Here is a 12,628-nt window from a genome sequence, read left to right as displayed (position 1 = left end):
GATCAGGAGGAGGAGGCACGAATCAGAAGCAAGCCACCTTCGTCAAGCAAGCGATTTTGTCTTACGGTCTACCCATACCACCGTCGGAAGACTATCGTAATTTGCAAGAGATGCTTTCTTCTGTGACGGCTCTCTCGATGTATTCGGTTCCCGAAGCGATCCTTTCATGCAGTGACTTGGAGTTTCTCAGTAGTAAGAATGATTTCTCTCTCTAAAGTGACAAGCGGTAATATTCACCCTCCGCACTTTTCTGCGAACAGGTCTCACGAGCCTTCACCTCTCCTGTATCAACTGGAAGAACCCGCGCACCTTCACACTTCCGCATCTCGAGTCTCTAACTCTATACTCCTGCGCTTGCGCCTTCGTCACCTCCTTCCTAGACCTCGTCGCTCTTCCGAATCTCCGGAACTTCGCCTTCGCCGACTTCGCTGTCGACAGTTTCTCATGGTCAGCAGCCTTCAATAGGCTACTTCCTGGACTCGAGACGCTCTGCACGCTCGGCAACGAATGGACGGGTTCTGCCTCCGCATTCCGTCGTACCTATGTCGACAAAACGTTGATCATGTCGTATGTCGGCGCACTCTCAGATATGTGGTCTCGAAGACAACGATTCCCCTTTGCTCATTTACTCATCTACGGGACACACCTGTCGGACGATATTGCCGGTCCCTCTCTGGACGACTTCGCTTCTTGCATCGAGACAAATCCTTCCTCATCGCTGAAAACCATCTACCTGGATTCATCACTTCGAAACTCCGACTCTGTACCGTCACGCTTATGTTACTCAGTCGAAAACCTCGCGCGAGTGTGTCTGGAGAAAAAGATCGAGGTCGTTTTCGAACCAGTTCCTCAGGATTTCGGGATCGACCCTTGGATCTTGCCCGATTTCGTAAGAAGGCAGAAGCAACGTAGGAGTCAAGAGAAGGGTAACTAGAAGGATCACGAGACGGAGAATGATCAGGGAAGAGTGAAGGGTCACGCATAGTTCTTGCGAGAAAACCTCGTTTCTATCTGTCTTTGGTTTGTCAAGTTGTGTCAAATCTTTGTGTTATACAGTCTCCACTACTCACCGCTCATTCTCTCACGCTTGTCCCGTCCTCGAGATGAGAGACAACCCCTCTTGTTTCAGTCGGCAAGTTTCGATAACCCTGCGTTTGTCGGTTCTTGAGTAGCCTCGTCGAGAATGGAGAGCGGTGATGAACCCAGTGCTCTCTCAAGTTCGGACCTCTGACACTCGATCAACACGGTATTGTAAAACCTTCGCAGACGAGCTCGAATCGCTCTCGAAGGCGTCAAGCTCTGAGGTTCTCATCGCTGAAGACTCCAGCTCGTTTCTTCACCTCACGCCGCCCCGAGCCGCGTTTCCGCCTCTCCTCAACAGCGACTATGTCAGGGATACAACTAGACTGACCGCTCGAACGCAGAGAAGACGTCTATCTCGCAAGAAGCTCAAAAGCAAGATCAATGTTGCGGCGAGGAGAATACGTATCGACTTTTTGCAAATCTGTGCTTTGACCGACATCTGTAGCAGGAAATAGTAGCAGTTATAGAACTAGGATAGCGGGAAGAGGCGATCGACATTGAACGAAATGAGCAAAATAGGGAGAAAGTATACAGACTGAGAGTAACAACGGAATCAAACAAGATGAGAACTGTAGATTGTTTTCTATGCGGTGAACTGTTGTTGAGCAGCAACGAGGTGAGTCAGAAGCGGGAAGCAATCGAAGTGAGAGGAAAAGAGAAAACGTACTCGGAGGATGAAATTCGTTACAACGGCTGCGAACAAGGAAACACACAATACAGTAGGACCTGTTCGCATTATCGTCGTGAGCCGCAATTCTTGACATTGCAAGGAATATAGCGACATGAGACTCACCTAATCGATCATCGTAAGGACCTGAACCACGTTTCCTGATCGCGTTTGCTCGCCAGTGATACGTTAGGAGACTGTACGACCGCATTTCTTGTCAGCTCTCCTCGTTTTGACGCAGGCTAGGCGAATGCAGGAGTACTCACGCGTAAATCATGATTCCCATCGCTGAGTTTGCGAAATGAAGATGGTCAAGTTAGCTCCCGATCATCTCCCTCCTGGGATCGACGAGACGTAGACTCACAGACGATCGTGAACAACCCAGCCGAGATCTTTCCGACCCTGTCACCAAAGTTCAACAATCCGACAGAGAGACCTCCGAGAACGACCGTGAAATTCAACCACGACAAGAAAGTACGCTCATTCGCGAAGAATACTTTCGGTTCCTATGACGCTCGAAAGATACCGTCAGCTAAGACCTCAGGGCAGGGACAAGAGGAGAGAAAGGAGGAGTTTCGAAGTGGGACGAGATCGGGAGAGGAGAGGGAGGGAGAGTAGCTAGAGACTTACGACTCGGACCGGTAGAGCGATACGTTTATCCCTCGAGCGTTGTAGTAGAGGTTGAGTAGACCTGTTTGAACGCCAAGTTGATTCAAAAGGAGATCAAGGAGATGATGATCAATTTCGTCCTTCGAGACTCTGCGTACAGCGCGTTAATGTAGGCGAGATTGTACTCACATGGTGAGCGCTACGGAAGACTGGCGAGTGGGTGAAAGGTGGTGAGAGAGATGAACCGGTTTCGCACAGGAACGTGGGCTCGTTCATAACTCGAGATTTCTCGTCCGAAGCGTTCCAATGTCTCTCCTAAGCGATACGGTTGCACAACAATAGATCGGCGAAGATCAAATCGCGAAGCAGAATACAAAAAAATCGAGAATCTGATTTCGCAAAACGAACTCCTTCGTTTTCCTACTCTCTCTCGTGCGCAGTCTGAGCCGCAACGCTCTCAGCCTGGCGGTGTTTAAACGGCTCTTCCTAGGATAGTTGCCGTCGAACTATTTGAGCGTTGTTGGAGATCCTCTGCCCGCGAGCTTGCCTGGCTCCGTCTCGATTGCGCGAAGCACCTCTCCCCCTCACTCGGTCCGTTTCCCTCACGTTGAGTGAGCTTGTCCGATCGTATTCGTGTTTGTATTTCTACTTCGTCAACCCTGTTCTTGCCGAAAGTTCACTAACCGGGAAAAGTGCCGCCGCAACCCTCCTCCCTTCTTCGCTCAACAAGTTGTACGTCGATGCTGCGTTGCGCTGTGAAGCGAGCGTCCCGTGGAGGAGCCAATGTCAGATTCGCCTCTGAGACTGGAAGACGAGACCATGACGGCTCCACAGAAAGAAGCACTCACGGAATCTAGAACGTCGACTTGGATCCCTAGCGAGTTCAGGTATTGCTTGAATTTTGGAGGTGGGAATAATCCAGTCTTGCCGGTTCCTACCAGTAGAATCTCTGTGTCGAGTGAACGTCGTGGAAGCAGCAACGAAACCGTAAAGAGCGGGAGGGAGGGAAAGACAGAAGAAAATGAAGGTCAGTTTCGATTGGTTCTCGCATCAAATCCATCATATCAGAGGTGTAGAACGCACCTGGTCTAGGATTCACTACCTCGAACACCTTTAGTTTCTCAATGTCGAATCCCTCCCAACTACCACCTTTGTAATCCTCAACTGGAGGTTTCACATCCCACATGAAGGCTACTCCGTCGATCATCAATATCGGAGAAGGTAACACTAGTCCATCTGATAGAGTGTATCCGGCTGAAGGCGTCAGGGAGGTGATTTGGAGAGATGGGTTCGAAGATGGGAGAATGATATTCGGCAGCCTGTAGCGCCGAGAGATCAGCTCGGGCGGACCTTGTGAGTGCAAACAGGGGGCTTACGAGTCTCCTACAGCAGATCTCGAGGTGGTCGAGGTAAAGTGTCGGAATGATGTAGTTGGTCTTGAAGATCGAATTGCTCTCGCCGCTGTTACTGAGCTAGTGACGGTTCTGAGTAGTCGCGTAGATTGAAGCATGATCGAAAGGTAGATGCGGGGCGATGATACGTTGAGTGTAGAAAGGGAAGCGAACTCTCCCTGGTTCCCACTTTCGGAAGACCGGCTAACTTTTGCTTTCTTCTCCTCTAACTCACCTCGATCATGCCCTCTGCCTCGGAAGAGAAGATCAACAAGCTTATCCGGAAGCGATTGCAGCGCACGCTCGACTCGCTTAGCAGTGCGGGATTTTCGAGAGCGATCGCGAAACGGATTCAACTCGATACGATTCGAGTAACCGGTGTTGAACTCGATGGAACCGACGGTGACACTGTAAGCGCTCTCCATATCTCTCATTAGATCTAGATCTCGTACTCGAAGCGTCATCCCTGGGAACTGAAACTGAAATCTTCCGTGGAAACTAGAAACCGACTCGTTCCGCTCAATCGAGCGTCTCTTGCCTAGTCAAGGTCGAACAAGATATGTGTAACGTCAGCGGGAACCTACATGGTGGATGTGGAGCCTGGTTGGTCGATCATTGCTCGTCGTTGGCGTTGTTGGCGCTGTCAGGAGACGGAAGATGGGAAACGAGTGGAGTTTCGACGAATTTGAACCTGAATTACTTGAAAGCTGCACCGGTGAGTACACGAACCTATCTTGAGAGATACGGGAAAGCGAAGGCGCTGATCACGCCAGACGTGAGACGATAGTTGGGAACGAATTTGAGAATCGTGACAGAAGTTTTGAACTTCGGTAGGGTAACGAGTCTGCTCGAGACAAAGATTTACAACGTGTAAGTCCTCGCCGTCGCTGTATAGTCGTAAAGGGTTGAACTGACCACGAGTACCACTAACAGGGATACGAAGCAGCTTCTAACGGTCGGTTGGCATACAAAGCAAGATCCGCAGATGAAACCGGCTGGAAAGTACAAGCTATAGAGCTGGATCTAGAGTGTCGTAGTTGAGGGATGTAGTTTAGGTTTAAAGGGTACAAAGGTAGACGTTTCGGGCGAGATCAAGAGAGCAAGGGAGAACGAGGGAAGAAAACGAGAGAAGCGCGAGATCTGCGGTATCCCTGTCGACTCGTTGTTGAGCGCGCTCGCGTACACGATCACAGGGGCTTGCTGTGCGGTCGTTGTCGATCGAGTTTAAGCGAAAGTGAATGGTTCAAGAAGAACCCGAAAAGTCGACGAACCTCTCTTTTGCTCATATCACTCAACACGCCCAAACTTACGCCTGTCAACCCCAGTAGAACACCAGTAAGTTACACAAGCTAGTTAAGAACGATCTCTGGCTCGGGACCAGCGGGAAAGGTACTTCATCAAAATGAGCCAACTCCTCCATCATCAACGCTCTCCGAAAGAGTTGGTCAATCCCTGTCGGTCGTCATCACTGGTAGCCACTCGTTAGGGGGTATCGAGACACAGGAATGGAAAGAAGGATGCCAAACCGTTACTTCATCTCCGATCAGTTGAACGAGGTTCAGGATCTCTCATGCAGGCTCGGTAACCGCAGGAAGGCATTGGGAACGCTTGTTGTGGCAACAAAGGTAGCTGGCAAATACCGATTGTACTTGTGCTGACATTTAGTCCTTCCGGACGGCTCTCCTCCCTCAGATCTTTCTCGCCCACCTCCGCCTCGACTCATCCAGAATACTTCATTCTCGACTTGACAATCACACAGAATGAACATCCGAAGAGCGACGATCGGCGATTTGATGGGAATGCAAAATTGTAATTTGCACAATTTGCCAGAAGTGAGTTGGTCCACGCTCACTCTCTTTCTTTCCCGTTGTCTTCTTGGTGTATCAAGATCACGAAAGACCGCTGAGCTGACTCACATCCTTCTCGTAGAACTACCAAATGAAGTACTGTATGTTCTCTTCCCACCTGCTCTCGGTCTGCTCTACGCCGCGGTGGCCTGCTCACTCTGTCCTCATTCTCGTATTTGCCATAGACCTATACCACGGTCTGACATGGCCTCAAGTCTCTTTCGTCGCGGAAGATCACAAGGGTCGAATCGTCGGTTACATTCTCGCCAAGATGTGAGAATGGCTCTCGCTCGCACCTCGTTGAGAAAGTCGCTGACTGATCCATAACGAATTGATGCAGGGACGAAGAAGCGACAGAAGATCCTCATGGCCATGTTACCTCGATTTCGGTGCTTCGAGATTACCGACGATTAGGACTCGCGAACAAGCTCATGAAACTATCTCGTGCGTTTCTTCTCCCCTCGCTCCCTCTTGATTTCGCCAGTCTGAGCTGACCCGCAACACGCTTCCCCATGTAGAACAAGCGATGAAGCAAACTTACAATGCTTCTCACGTTTCGCTGCATGTTCGAAAGACGAATCGGGCAGCACTCGCATTGTACAAAGACACACTGGGATTCGAGGTCGTTGATATCGAGAAGAGCTATTATGCAGATGGAGAGGTGCGTATTCTGACTCTCTTTCCGATTGGAACGCGAGTGTTTCGTTAACTCACTCGTTTTCATTGCAACTCTAGGACGCATACTCTATGAAGTTGTTCATGAAGTAAGAGCATGTATATTGTCGATTCCGCAAACTGTTCTTCGTCAGGCACCTCGCTCCAAGGCGCTCGAGAGGAGAGTTTGTTGTCGCGATTTTCGGTTTTCCGACTTCCTCGCGGTCGTTGACCCTCAATCCATCTTGGCTTCGTCGTCGCTATCGAGTGCAAGCCAGCACGCGGCGCGGTCTGTGGACAGCTTGCACCGAGCGGCTTGTAAGCACCACTGACAGATGAGAGAGTCAGCGCTCGGAATGCTTTCTGATTCACCTGACGCAAGTTCTGATGCTTCCACTAGCCGAGCGCTCTGGTGATCACTGCGAACGCGCGCAGAAAGTTACGAGATGGAAACCCGACGAGTTGAGCGAAGCGTTCGCGAGACGAAATTCGATGACTCGGCTTTTCCCCCTTTCTCCCGTCACTAATTGTCACGCTTCCAGATACACGAACAGACCAAGATGGATGGAGTACACAGAGTAGCCCTATGCGGAGCAGGAGGATTCGCTCGAAGCGCTGTGAGTCTTCATCAACTTTGAACTTGGGGGAAATGATGTAACCCGACAGGAAGCGAGACTTGGGCGGCACCAGCAGTAGAAGCCGTGGATGGATGTAAAGCTACTGTATAGGGCTCGTAGGAGGTAGCAGAGGTCGCGGTCGCTGACTTTCCCCCACCTGGATCTGAAACAGCACCTCCCAGCGATTGTCGCCTCCTCGAACCTCGAGCTCGTGGCCGTCTACTCAAGATCTCGATCAAGCGCCGAGGGGCTAATTGAGGCGACGAAGAAGTACCCGAACCTTTCCCAGCAACAAATCTCCCTTTACTCCGACGACGGGCCATCAAACGAATCTTTCGAAGCCTTACTCGCCCGTCGAGATATCCCTACTGTCGTCTTCTCGCTACCTATCGCCACTCAACCGAAGTTGATCGAAAGAGCTTTCGCCGCTGGGAAGAATATAATCTCCGAAAAGCCCGTCGCTCCTTCGCTTGAAGAAGCCAAGCGACTAATCGACCTTTACGAGAAGGAGTATAAGCCTCGAGGGCAGAGCTGGATCGTCGCGGAGCAGTTCCCGTGGGAAATGAGCTATTGCAAAGCGAGAAAATGGGTTCAAGAGGGAAAACTAGGAGACATTAGAGGATTTAAAGCCGAGGTATACATTCAGCCAAGTAATATGGCGCGGAATACTGGCTGGAGACAGGTGCCGGACTATCAAGGAGGGTGAGAGACAATCGAGCTTCCGGAGCGAGCATCGACGTTTTCGCTGATTGTCGTTAATCGCTCACAGCTATATTCTCGATGGAGGAGTTCATTTCGTCGCCGGACTTCGTCATATTCTCCCCTACCCCATCACTTCCGTATCTGCGACTTCTTCCCAGATCCAAGATTTCCTCCCTCCTTGCGACACCCTTTCCGGCATCTTGACTGCGACTCCTCCTTCTTCCTCGGCTTCTTCAACAACATCCGCGAAACCCATCTCTGGAACTTTCACATTCTCCTTCGGAACTGAATCCGGCACAGCGCGAAACTACACAATCCTCGGTTCGAAAGCGTCTCTCACGGTCGATTTCTCGAAAGGCTCAGTTCACACTCTCACCCTTTCGACTCTTCCGACAAACTCCGACGAGTCGGAACCCCACAATCTTGTTATTGAACTACCGCAGAGGGGAGTCGAGGAAGAATTCGAGGCGTTTGGACAAGCGCTCGTCGAAGGGCCGAAGAGCGAGATCTGGCAAGAGGTTATGAGGAGGAGTGGACCGAGAGCAACGTTACGGGATTTGGCTATCATCGAGGGCGGATTGAAGAGTTCAAGCGAAGGGAGAGTCGTCGACCTGAGGGAGTTGGTAGGAGGAGACGCATGGTTCGAGATCTGAAACAGACATTGGGATTCATCAATGCATGGCGAACCTTGGGAAGAGACGAAATCGAGAGTAGAAGACTCGGACAATCGCGAAGAGTGAAACGTCCGTGCGAAGGAAGAATTCCGGCAGCTCTCATTACCGCGACTGCCTTACTTACACGAGCCTGAACATGTCTTGGTGGAGCGAGAGTCTGAGTCTCTGATCAACCTCGACAGAGATCACCTCGTCATGAGCGAGCTGGAGACTCCAGATCAGCAAGAATTCATGTTCGGGCGAAGGTCTCGCCAAGCACGTCCTCTTCGCTTGCAAATCAGCGACAACTTTGAACGTGGGAAGATTGATCGCTCAGGGTTTTGCATGATCATATCTGACCCTTTTTGATCCGAGACCTGTCTAGTTTAGCGTGAGCAATTTCATTCGGCCATGAGCGCGAGGAACGATTTCGCGAGTTCACATCATTTCCTTCTCCCATCCAACTTCATCGACCCGCTTCGCTATCTCTTACGGCTGAACGAACGCCTTCCATCAGCACAATGAGCGGTCATCCGCGCCCGGTCGACCCTTTGGGACGTTCAACTACTCGGCCTAATTACGGCAACAGCACCTCGACATCGCCTCATCCTTCTACCAGCTACGAGCAGTATCAGGACTACTCTTACATCCGTCCACCGCTTGCTCAGCCTGGAGGGAGTCCACGAGGAGGAGATAAACGAAGAAGGGAATCAATCGCAGATGAAGATGAAGAAGGGGAGTCGCCAGCTGGAACGGCGGCTGGGAGCGAGGATTCGAAACCAAAGAAGAAGCCGAAAGGTAGAGCAGTCCTCAGCTGTGGAGAGTGCAAACGTAGGAAAGTCAAGTTAGTTTTGCTCCCTTCGCATCGCTCGGTTCGAAGAGCACGCTAATCGATTCTGTGCTCAAAGGTGCGACCGCAAGATCCCTTGTGCAACCTGTATCGCAAGAGGTCAAGCCGACAGATGCGCTTGGGACGATCCTCTAGCGAGACCTGAAGGGTGAGAGGAATTCGCATTCTTACGCAGAATAGACTCACTGACGAGCTTGCTACAGACAACCTTTCGCACTCGCGACTCAGTACGATGAGGTGATCGCTCGACTCGACCGTATCGAACATTTCCTCGACACTCTGCCTTCCGACATTCGAAATCAAGCGAAGGCAATCAGCTCCAACCCTTCGTCTTCTTCAAAGATCCCTGAAGAACCCCCTACGCCGAAGCCCAAGTTCTCGACGGAAATGGAGGACGCTGCTACGAAGCTAGAAAGTACCGCTTTCCAACAACAACGGATCGCAGCGCCTTCCCCCGTCGGACTTCAATTTCTTGCGTCCGCGATCGACATGGTCCCACCTATCCGACCTTCGAACAGCCCAGATCGACATGCCGAAGCTACAACTGCATTAACGTCAATCGTCAATCAACCTATACGCTTCGAAGGACCCACGAAAGCGGTCTCGTCGGGATTCGACCTTTGTTTCACCGAAGACCAGCTCCTTCAACAACGAGATCAGAGCCTCGAGAAGATCTACGCTTTGTTACCGACTCCAGAAGTGACTCAACAGATCATTCAGGCTTACTTCGAAGATGTCAGTTGGTTCTACTCGATTTTACATCCGCCAGCTTTCCTCGCCGAAGTCGAAAGGTTCGAAGAGATGTTGCGAGCTGGAAGGCAGAACGAGATCGATCTAGCCTGGTTGGGAATTTTCTTCGCTGTGAGTAAATTCTCTTACCGATCTGCGAGCGATACTTACAATTCTCGTCAAATCGAAGGTCCTCGCTCTCGGCCTTGATGGCGCTCAAACCGTTGCGATCTCGCCCCTCTCCTTCAACTCGAAACCCGAAGCGACTGCGACTTGGTATGCCGCATCTTTGAGGCTGTTCCACATGTCGAATTGGCCAAATCACCCTCAGTTCAGGCTGGTTCAACTCGTCGCTCTCTTCGGTCGTGAGTCTTGTTATGCACCCACAGGGACTCACCAAGCTAACTCCGTGTTTTTACATCAGAGTACAATCTCACGAGTGGAGGAGGAACGGACATGGGTGGATTCTTAAGCTATCTTGCGATTGGAGTCAGAATTTCTCAGGTAAGGGAGGTCACCTTGTGAATCCTTCGGACTTTGCTGACGACTCTTTCAATAGAAACTGCGTCTTCACCAACTGGGAACCGACCCCAAGACGATGCCTCCCGATGATCTCGCATTTCCGAAAGGAGCGAGTAGCGTCAAACGTCAGACTGCGATTCGAGTCTTTGCTATCATCTCTTTCCTCGACGTTGTGACTGCGACGAATCGCATGGGAGCATATGTGAGTCGAGATCCCTTGCTACCTCATAACTCATAGCAACGAGTTGATCCTGACTGACAAGCTTTGTTTCGCAGCTCATCCACCCGAGCCAAGTTACGACACCAATCTTCGACAACCTCAACTTCGACCAACTTTCGACGACAGAGTGGAAAACTGAACCAGCTCCACGCCACGTCTGGACCGATTCCAGCCTCGAATTGAACAAGACCGGAGGAGGAAAGTAGTAAGCTCTAGCCATTCTGCTCTCGCTCTCCCGGAAATGAGCTCATCGAATCGTTCGCTCTGTTAGCATGAGACTGGTGTTCGACCGGCTCGTCACGAACGCGAAAGATTTCACTTACGAAACGGTACTCGAACTGGATCGAGAGATGCGAGTACACCTCTCGACTTTCCCGGAATCCATGACGGTCGAGAACGTTCAACAAGAGGAGAAGAACCCGAAACTGAGGAAACAACGATTCATGTCGATGAGCGGAGCTTACTCGCGACTCGTTCGACTTCACCGACCGTTCTTGGTGACCGGATTCACGAATTCGAGGTACAAATTCTCGAAGGATGCGTGCTTACAAGCGGCGAGAAAGGTCATCACGGCTCATTACAACGGGCGAGACGTCCTGAAGAACCTTCGAATTGTGTAAGCCTACTCTTATCGAGTTTCTCTCCGGAACTAACTGACGCCGTTTATTCTTGATAGTCACTCTCATACCTTGAGCGCGGCGATCGTCATCTACTCCTACATCTTCCACCTCATCGATACGAATGCGCCAATTTCGGAAATTACGCGAGAAAAGTGAGAACTCGCTAATCTGAAAATCTTACAAGCAACGAACTGATTGTGGTCAATGTTTGTTGCAGAGAAACCGCTTCTGCCGCATACGAGGTGTTTTCAACCACTCAAGTCACAGCGCCCAAGCTGAACAAAGTTATTCAGCATGCCGTCGCGATTTGTTCGTGAGTCTTTGCTTTCCCCTCCCTCCCACCAGGCTAACGTTTGTCTGACAAGTGAATTACCTATCAGGCTGCTCTCCACCGCTGTCGAGGAAAGACAAGCTCAGAAGAGTCATAGAACGCAGAATGCTGGCCTCGAATCTTTTGCCATGGTGAGTCATCAAGCGCTTCTTCTTCTTGTCGCTAAGCTAGACACTGATATTCTTTTGACGACAGGTCCTGCGCCGTATCGCGAAACAGCTCTCACTCGCTCAATCTTCTCCCTCGGACTCGGACTGGGCGATTTCCGATCATCGTCCAATGTCCGTCTCTGCGACTTCTTCTTCTTCGTCTCGAACGACGGCTTTTGGTTCAACTTCGACGACAACCCCCGCGTCTTCGACTTATCAACAGTCGCCATCGGTAGTTCCCTCACGCAAACCCTCCACGGTCGACCAATTTCTTCCCGCTCCTCAAAGTCAAACCGGTGGAATCGAGAACGTTTCCCCAACCGACTCAGCTTTCGCAGCAATGTTCCTCGGTGACCTCGGACTCAGCTCATCGACTCGACCAGGTCCCGATGTATACGATCTCTCTTGGCTTGACCAATCGAATTCTACCTCCCTCCCCTCAATCTCTTCTCCCATGTTCAACGGATCCCAACATCGTTTCGATTCTCCTTCGCAAATGTATCACTCCCTGCCCCCGATTCGTCAATCGAGTCCGTCTGTATTCCTCCCTTCTGCTTCTTCACACTCGCAATCGTTCCTCGCAACTTCTCCTCAAGCACCTCTGTACTCCCCTCACCTCGGTTCTAGCCTTCACCTCGCCGTACCGAATCGAGGATCCTTGTCCCCTCAACAACCCCTCAAAGCGTGGTTCCTCGATGGAACGGAAGGTGCAGATGCTTTGTATTCGCAAATCAAGTAGATTTTTTTCTCTCTTTCTGTTTGACTATCTCTTCTCGTTCGCAGACATACTATCTCAATATCATACTGGCCCTCTCTCTCTTGTCCGTCCGCTGGGGATCGATAATCTCGTCGTTCGTTTTTTCCTGGAATCGTTGGATCTCGTTCTCTTGTTCTTCAACTCGCAACGTTCAATGATGTGTATGCGTGTCATTACTGAGAGATTGAAAGACTGCGAGAAACTTAGAGCGACTCAAAGAGACTGAG

The 12,628-nt window shown here is 50.8% G+C and overlaps 6 protein-coding genes across 6 annotated transcripts; 4 read left to right on the top strand and 2 right to left on the bottom strand.

Annotated features, from left to right (window-relative positions):
* Nucleotides 1-1,666: 1,666 nt before the first annotated feature.
* VTC1 (Vtc1p) lies at nucleotides 1,667-2,635 on the bottom strand (the record flags this gene model as incomplete). Its single annotated transcript, XM_076628883.1, has 7 exons — nucleotides 1,667-1,678; nucleotides 1,751-1,809; nucleotides 1,877-1,947; nucleotides 2,017-2,038; nucleotides 2,115-2,256; nucleotides 2,381-2,441; nucleotides 2,616-2,635. The coding sequence occupies 7 exons, from the start codon at nucleotides 2,633-2,635 to the stop codon at nucleotides 1,667-1,669; spliced, it is 387 nt and encodes a 128-aa protein (XP_076491066.1).
* Nucleotides 2,636-3,004: 369 nt separating this feature from the next.
* JCM6883_002199 (uncharacterized protein) lies at nucleotides 3,005-3,869 on the bottom strand (the record flags this gene model as incomplete). Its single annotated transcript, XM_076628882.1, has 4 exons — nucleotides 3,005-3,112; nucleotides 3,208-3,308; nucleotides 3,443-3,678; nucleotides 3,736-3,869. The coding sequence occupies 4 exons, from the start codon at nucleotides 3,867-3,869 to the stop codon at nucleotides 3,005-3,007; spliced, it is 579 nt and encodes a 192-aa protein (XP_076491065.1).
* A 123-nt stretch (nucleotides 3,870-3,992) lies between these two features.
* Nucleotides 3,993-4,765, top strand: JCM6883_002198 (PaaI family thioesterase; the record flags this gene model as incomplete). Its single annotated transcript, XM_076628881.1, has 4 exons — nucleotides 3,993-4,160; nucleotides 4,253-4,465; nucleotides 4,538-4,620; nucleotides 4,684-4,765. The coding sequence occupies 4 exons, from the start codon at nucleotides 3,993-3,995 to the stop codon at nucleotides 4,763-4,765; spliced, it is 546 nt and encodes a 181-aa protein (XP_076491064.1).
* A 745-nt stretch (nucleotides 4,766-5,510) lies between these two features.
* ARD1 (peptide alpha-N-acetyltransferase complex A subunit ARD1) lies at nucleotides 5,511-6,365 on the top strand (the record flags this gene model as incomplete). The annotated part of the gene is made up of 6 exons (XM_076628880.1): nucleotides 5,511-5,582; nucleotides 5,680-5,698; nucleotides 5,783-5,870; nucleotides 5,938-6,041; nucleotides 6,116-6,258; nucleotides 6,333-6,365. The coding sequence occupies 6 exons, from the start codon at nucleotides 5,511-5,513 to the stop codon at nucleotides 6,363-6,365; spliced, it is 459 nt and encodes a 152-aa protein (XP_076491063.1).
* A 446-nt stretch (nucleotides 6,366-6,811) lies between these two features.
* JCM6883_002196 (Gfo/Idh/MocA family protein) lies at nucleotides 6,812-8,223 on the top strand (the record flags this gene model as incomplete). Its single annotated transcript, XM_076628879.1, has 3 exons — nucleotides 6,812-6,868; nucleotides 7,041-7,570; nucleotides 7,638-8,223. The coding sequence occupies 3 exons, from the start codon at nucleotides 6,812-6,814 to the stop codon at nucleotides 8,221-8,223; spliced, it is 1,173 nt and encodes a 390-aa protein (XP_076491062.1).
* Nucleotides 8,224-8,744: 521 nt separating this feature from the next.
* On the top strand, nucleotides 8,745-12,383 carry JCM6883_002195 (uncharacterized protein; the record flags this gene model as incomplete). The annotated part of the gene is made up of 12 exons (XM_076628878.1): nucleotides 8,745-9,067; nucleotides 9,132-9,221; nucleotides 9,277-9,934; nucleotides 9,993-10,167; nucleotides 10,227-10,306; nucleotides 10,362-10,526; nucleotides 10,601-10,749; nucleotides 10,816-11,160; nucleotides 11,221-11,316; nucleotides 11,382-11,477; nucleotides 11,545-11,626; nucleotides 11,691-12,383. The coding sequence occupies 12 exons, from the start codon at nucleotides 8,745-8,747 to the stop codon at nucleotides 12,381-12,383; spliced, it is 2,952 nt and encodes a 983-aa protein (XP_076491061.1).
* Nucleotides 12,384-12,628: the final 245 nt, after the last annotated feature.

Source organism: Sporobolomyces salmoneus, assembly GCF_050403485.1.
Source record: "Sporobolomyces salmoneus JCM6883 DNA, S_salmoneus_JCM6883_v1_ctg3, whole genome shotgun sequence".
In the NCBI taxonomy this organism is placed as follows: Eukaryota; Fungi; Basidiomycota; class Microbotryomycetes; order Sporidiobolales; family Sporidiobolaceae; genus Sporobolomyces; species Sporobolomyces salmoneus.
This window is presented reverse-complemented; position numbering and strand designations above follow the sequence as displayed.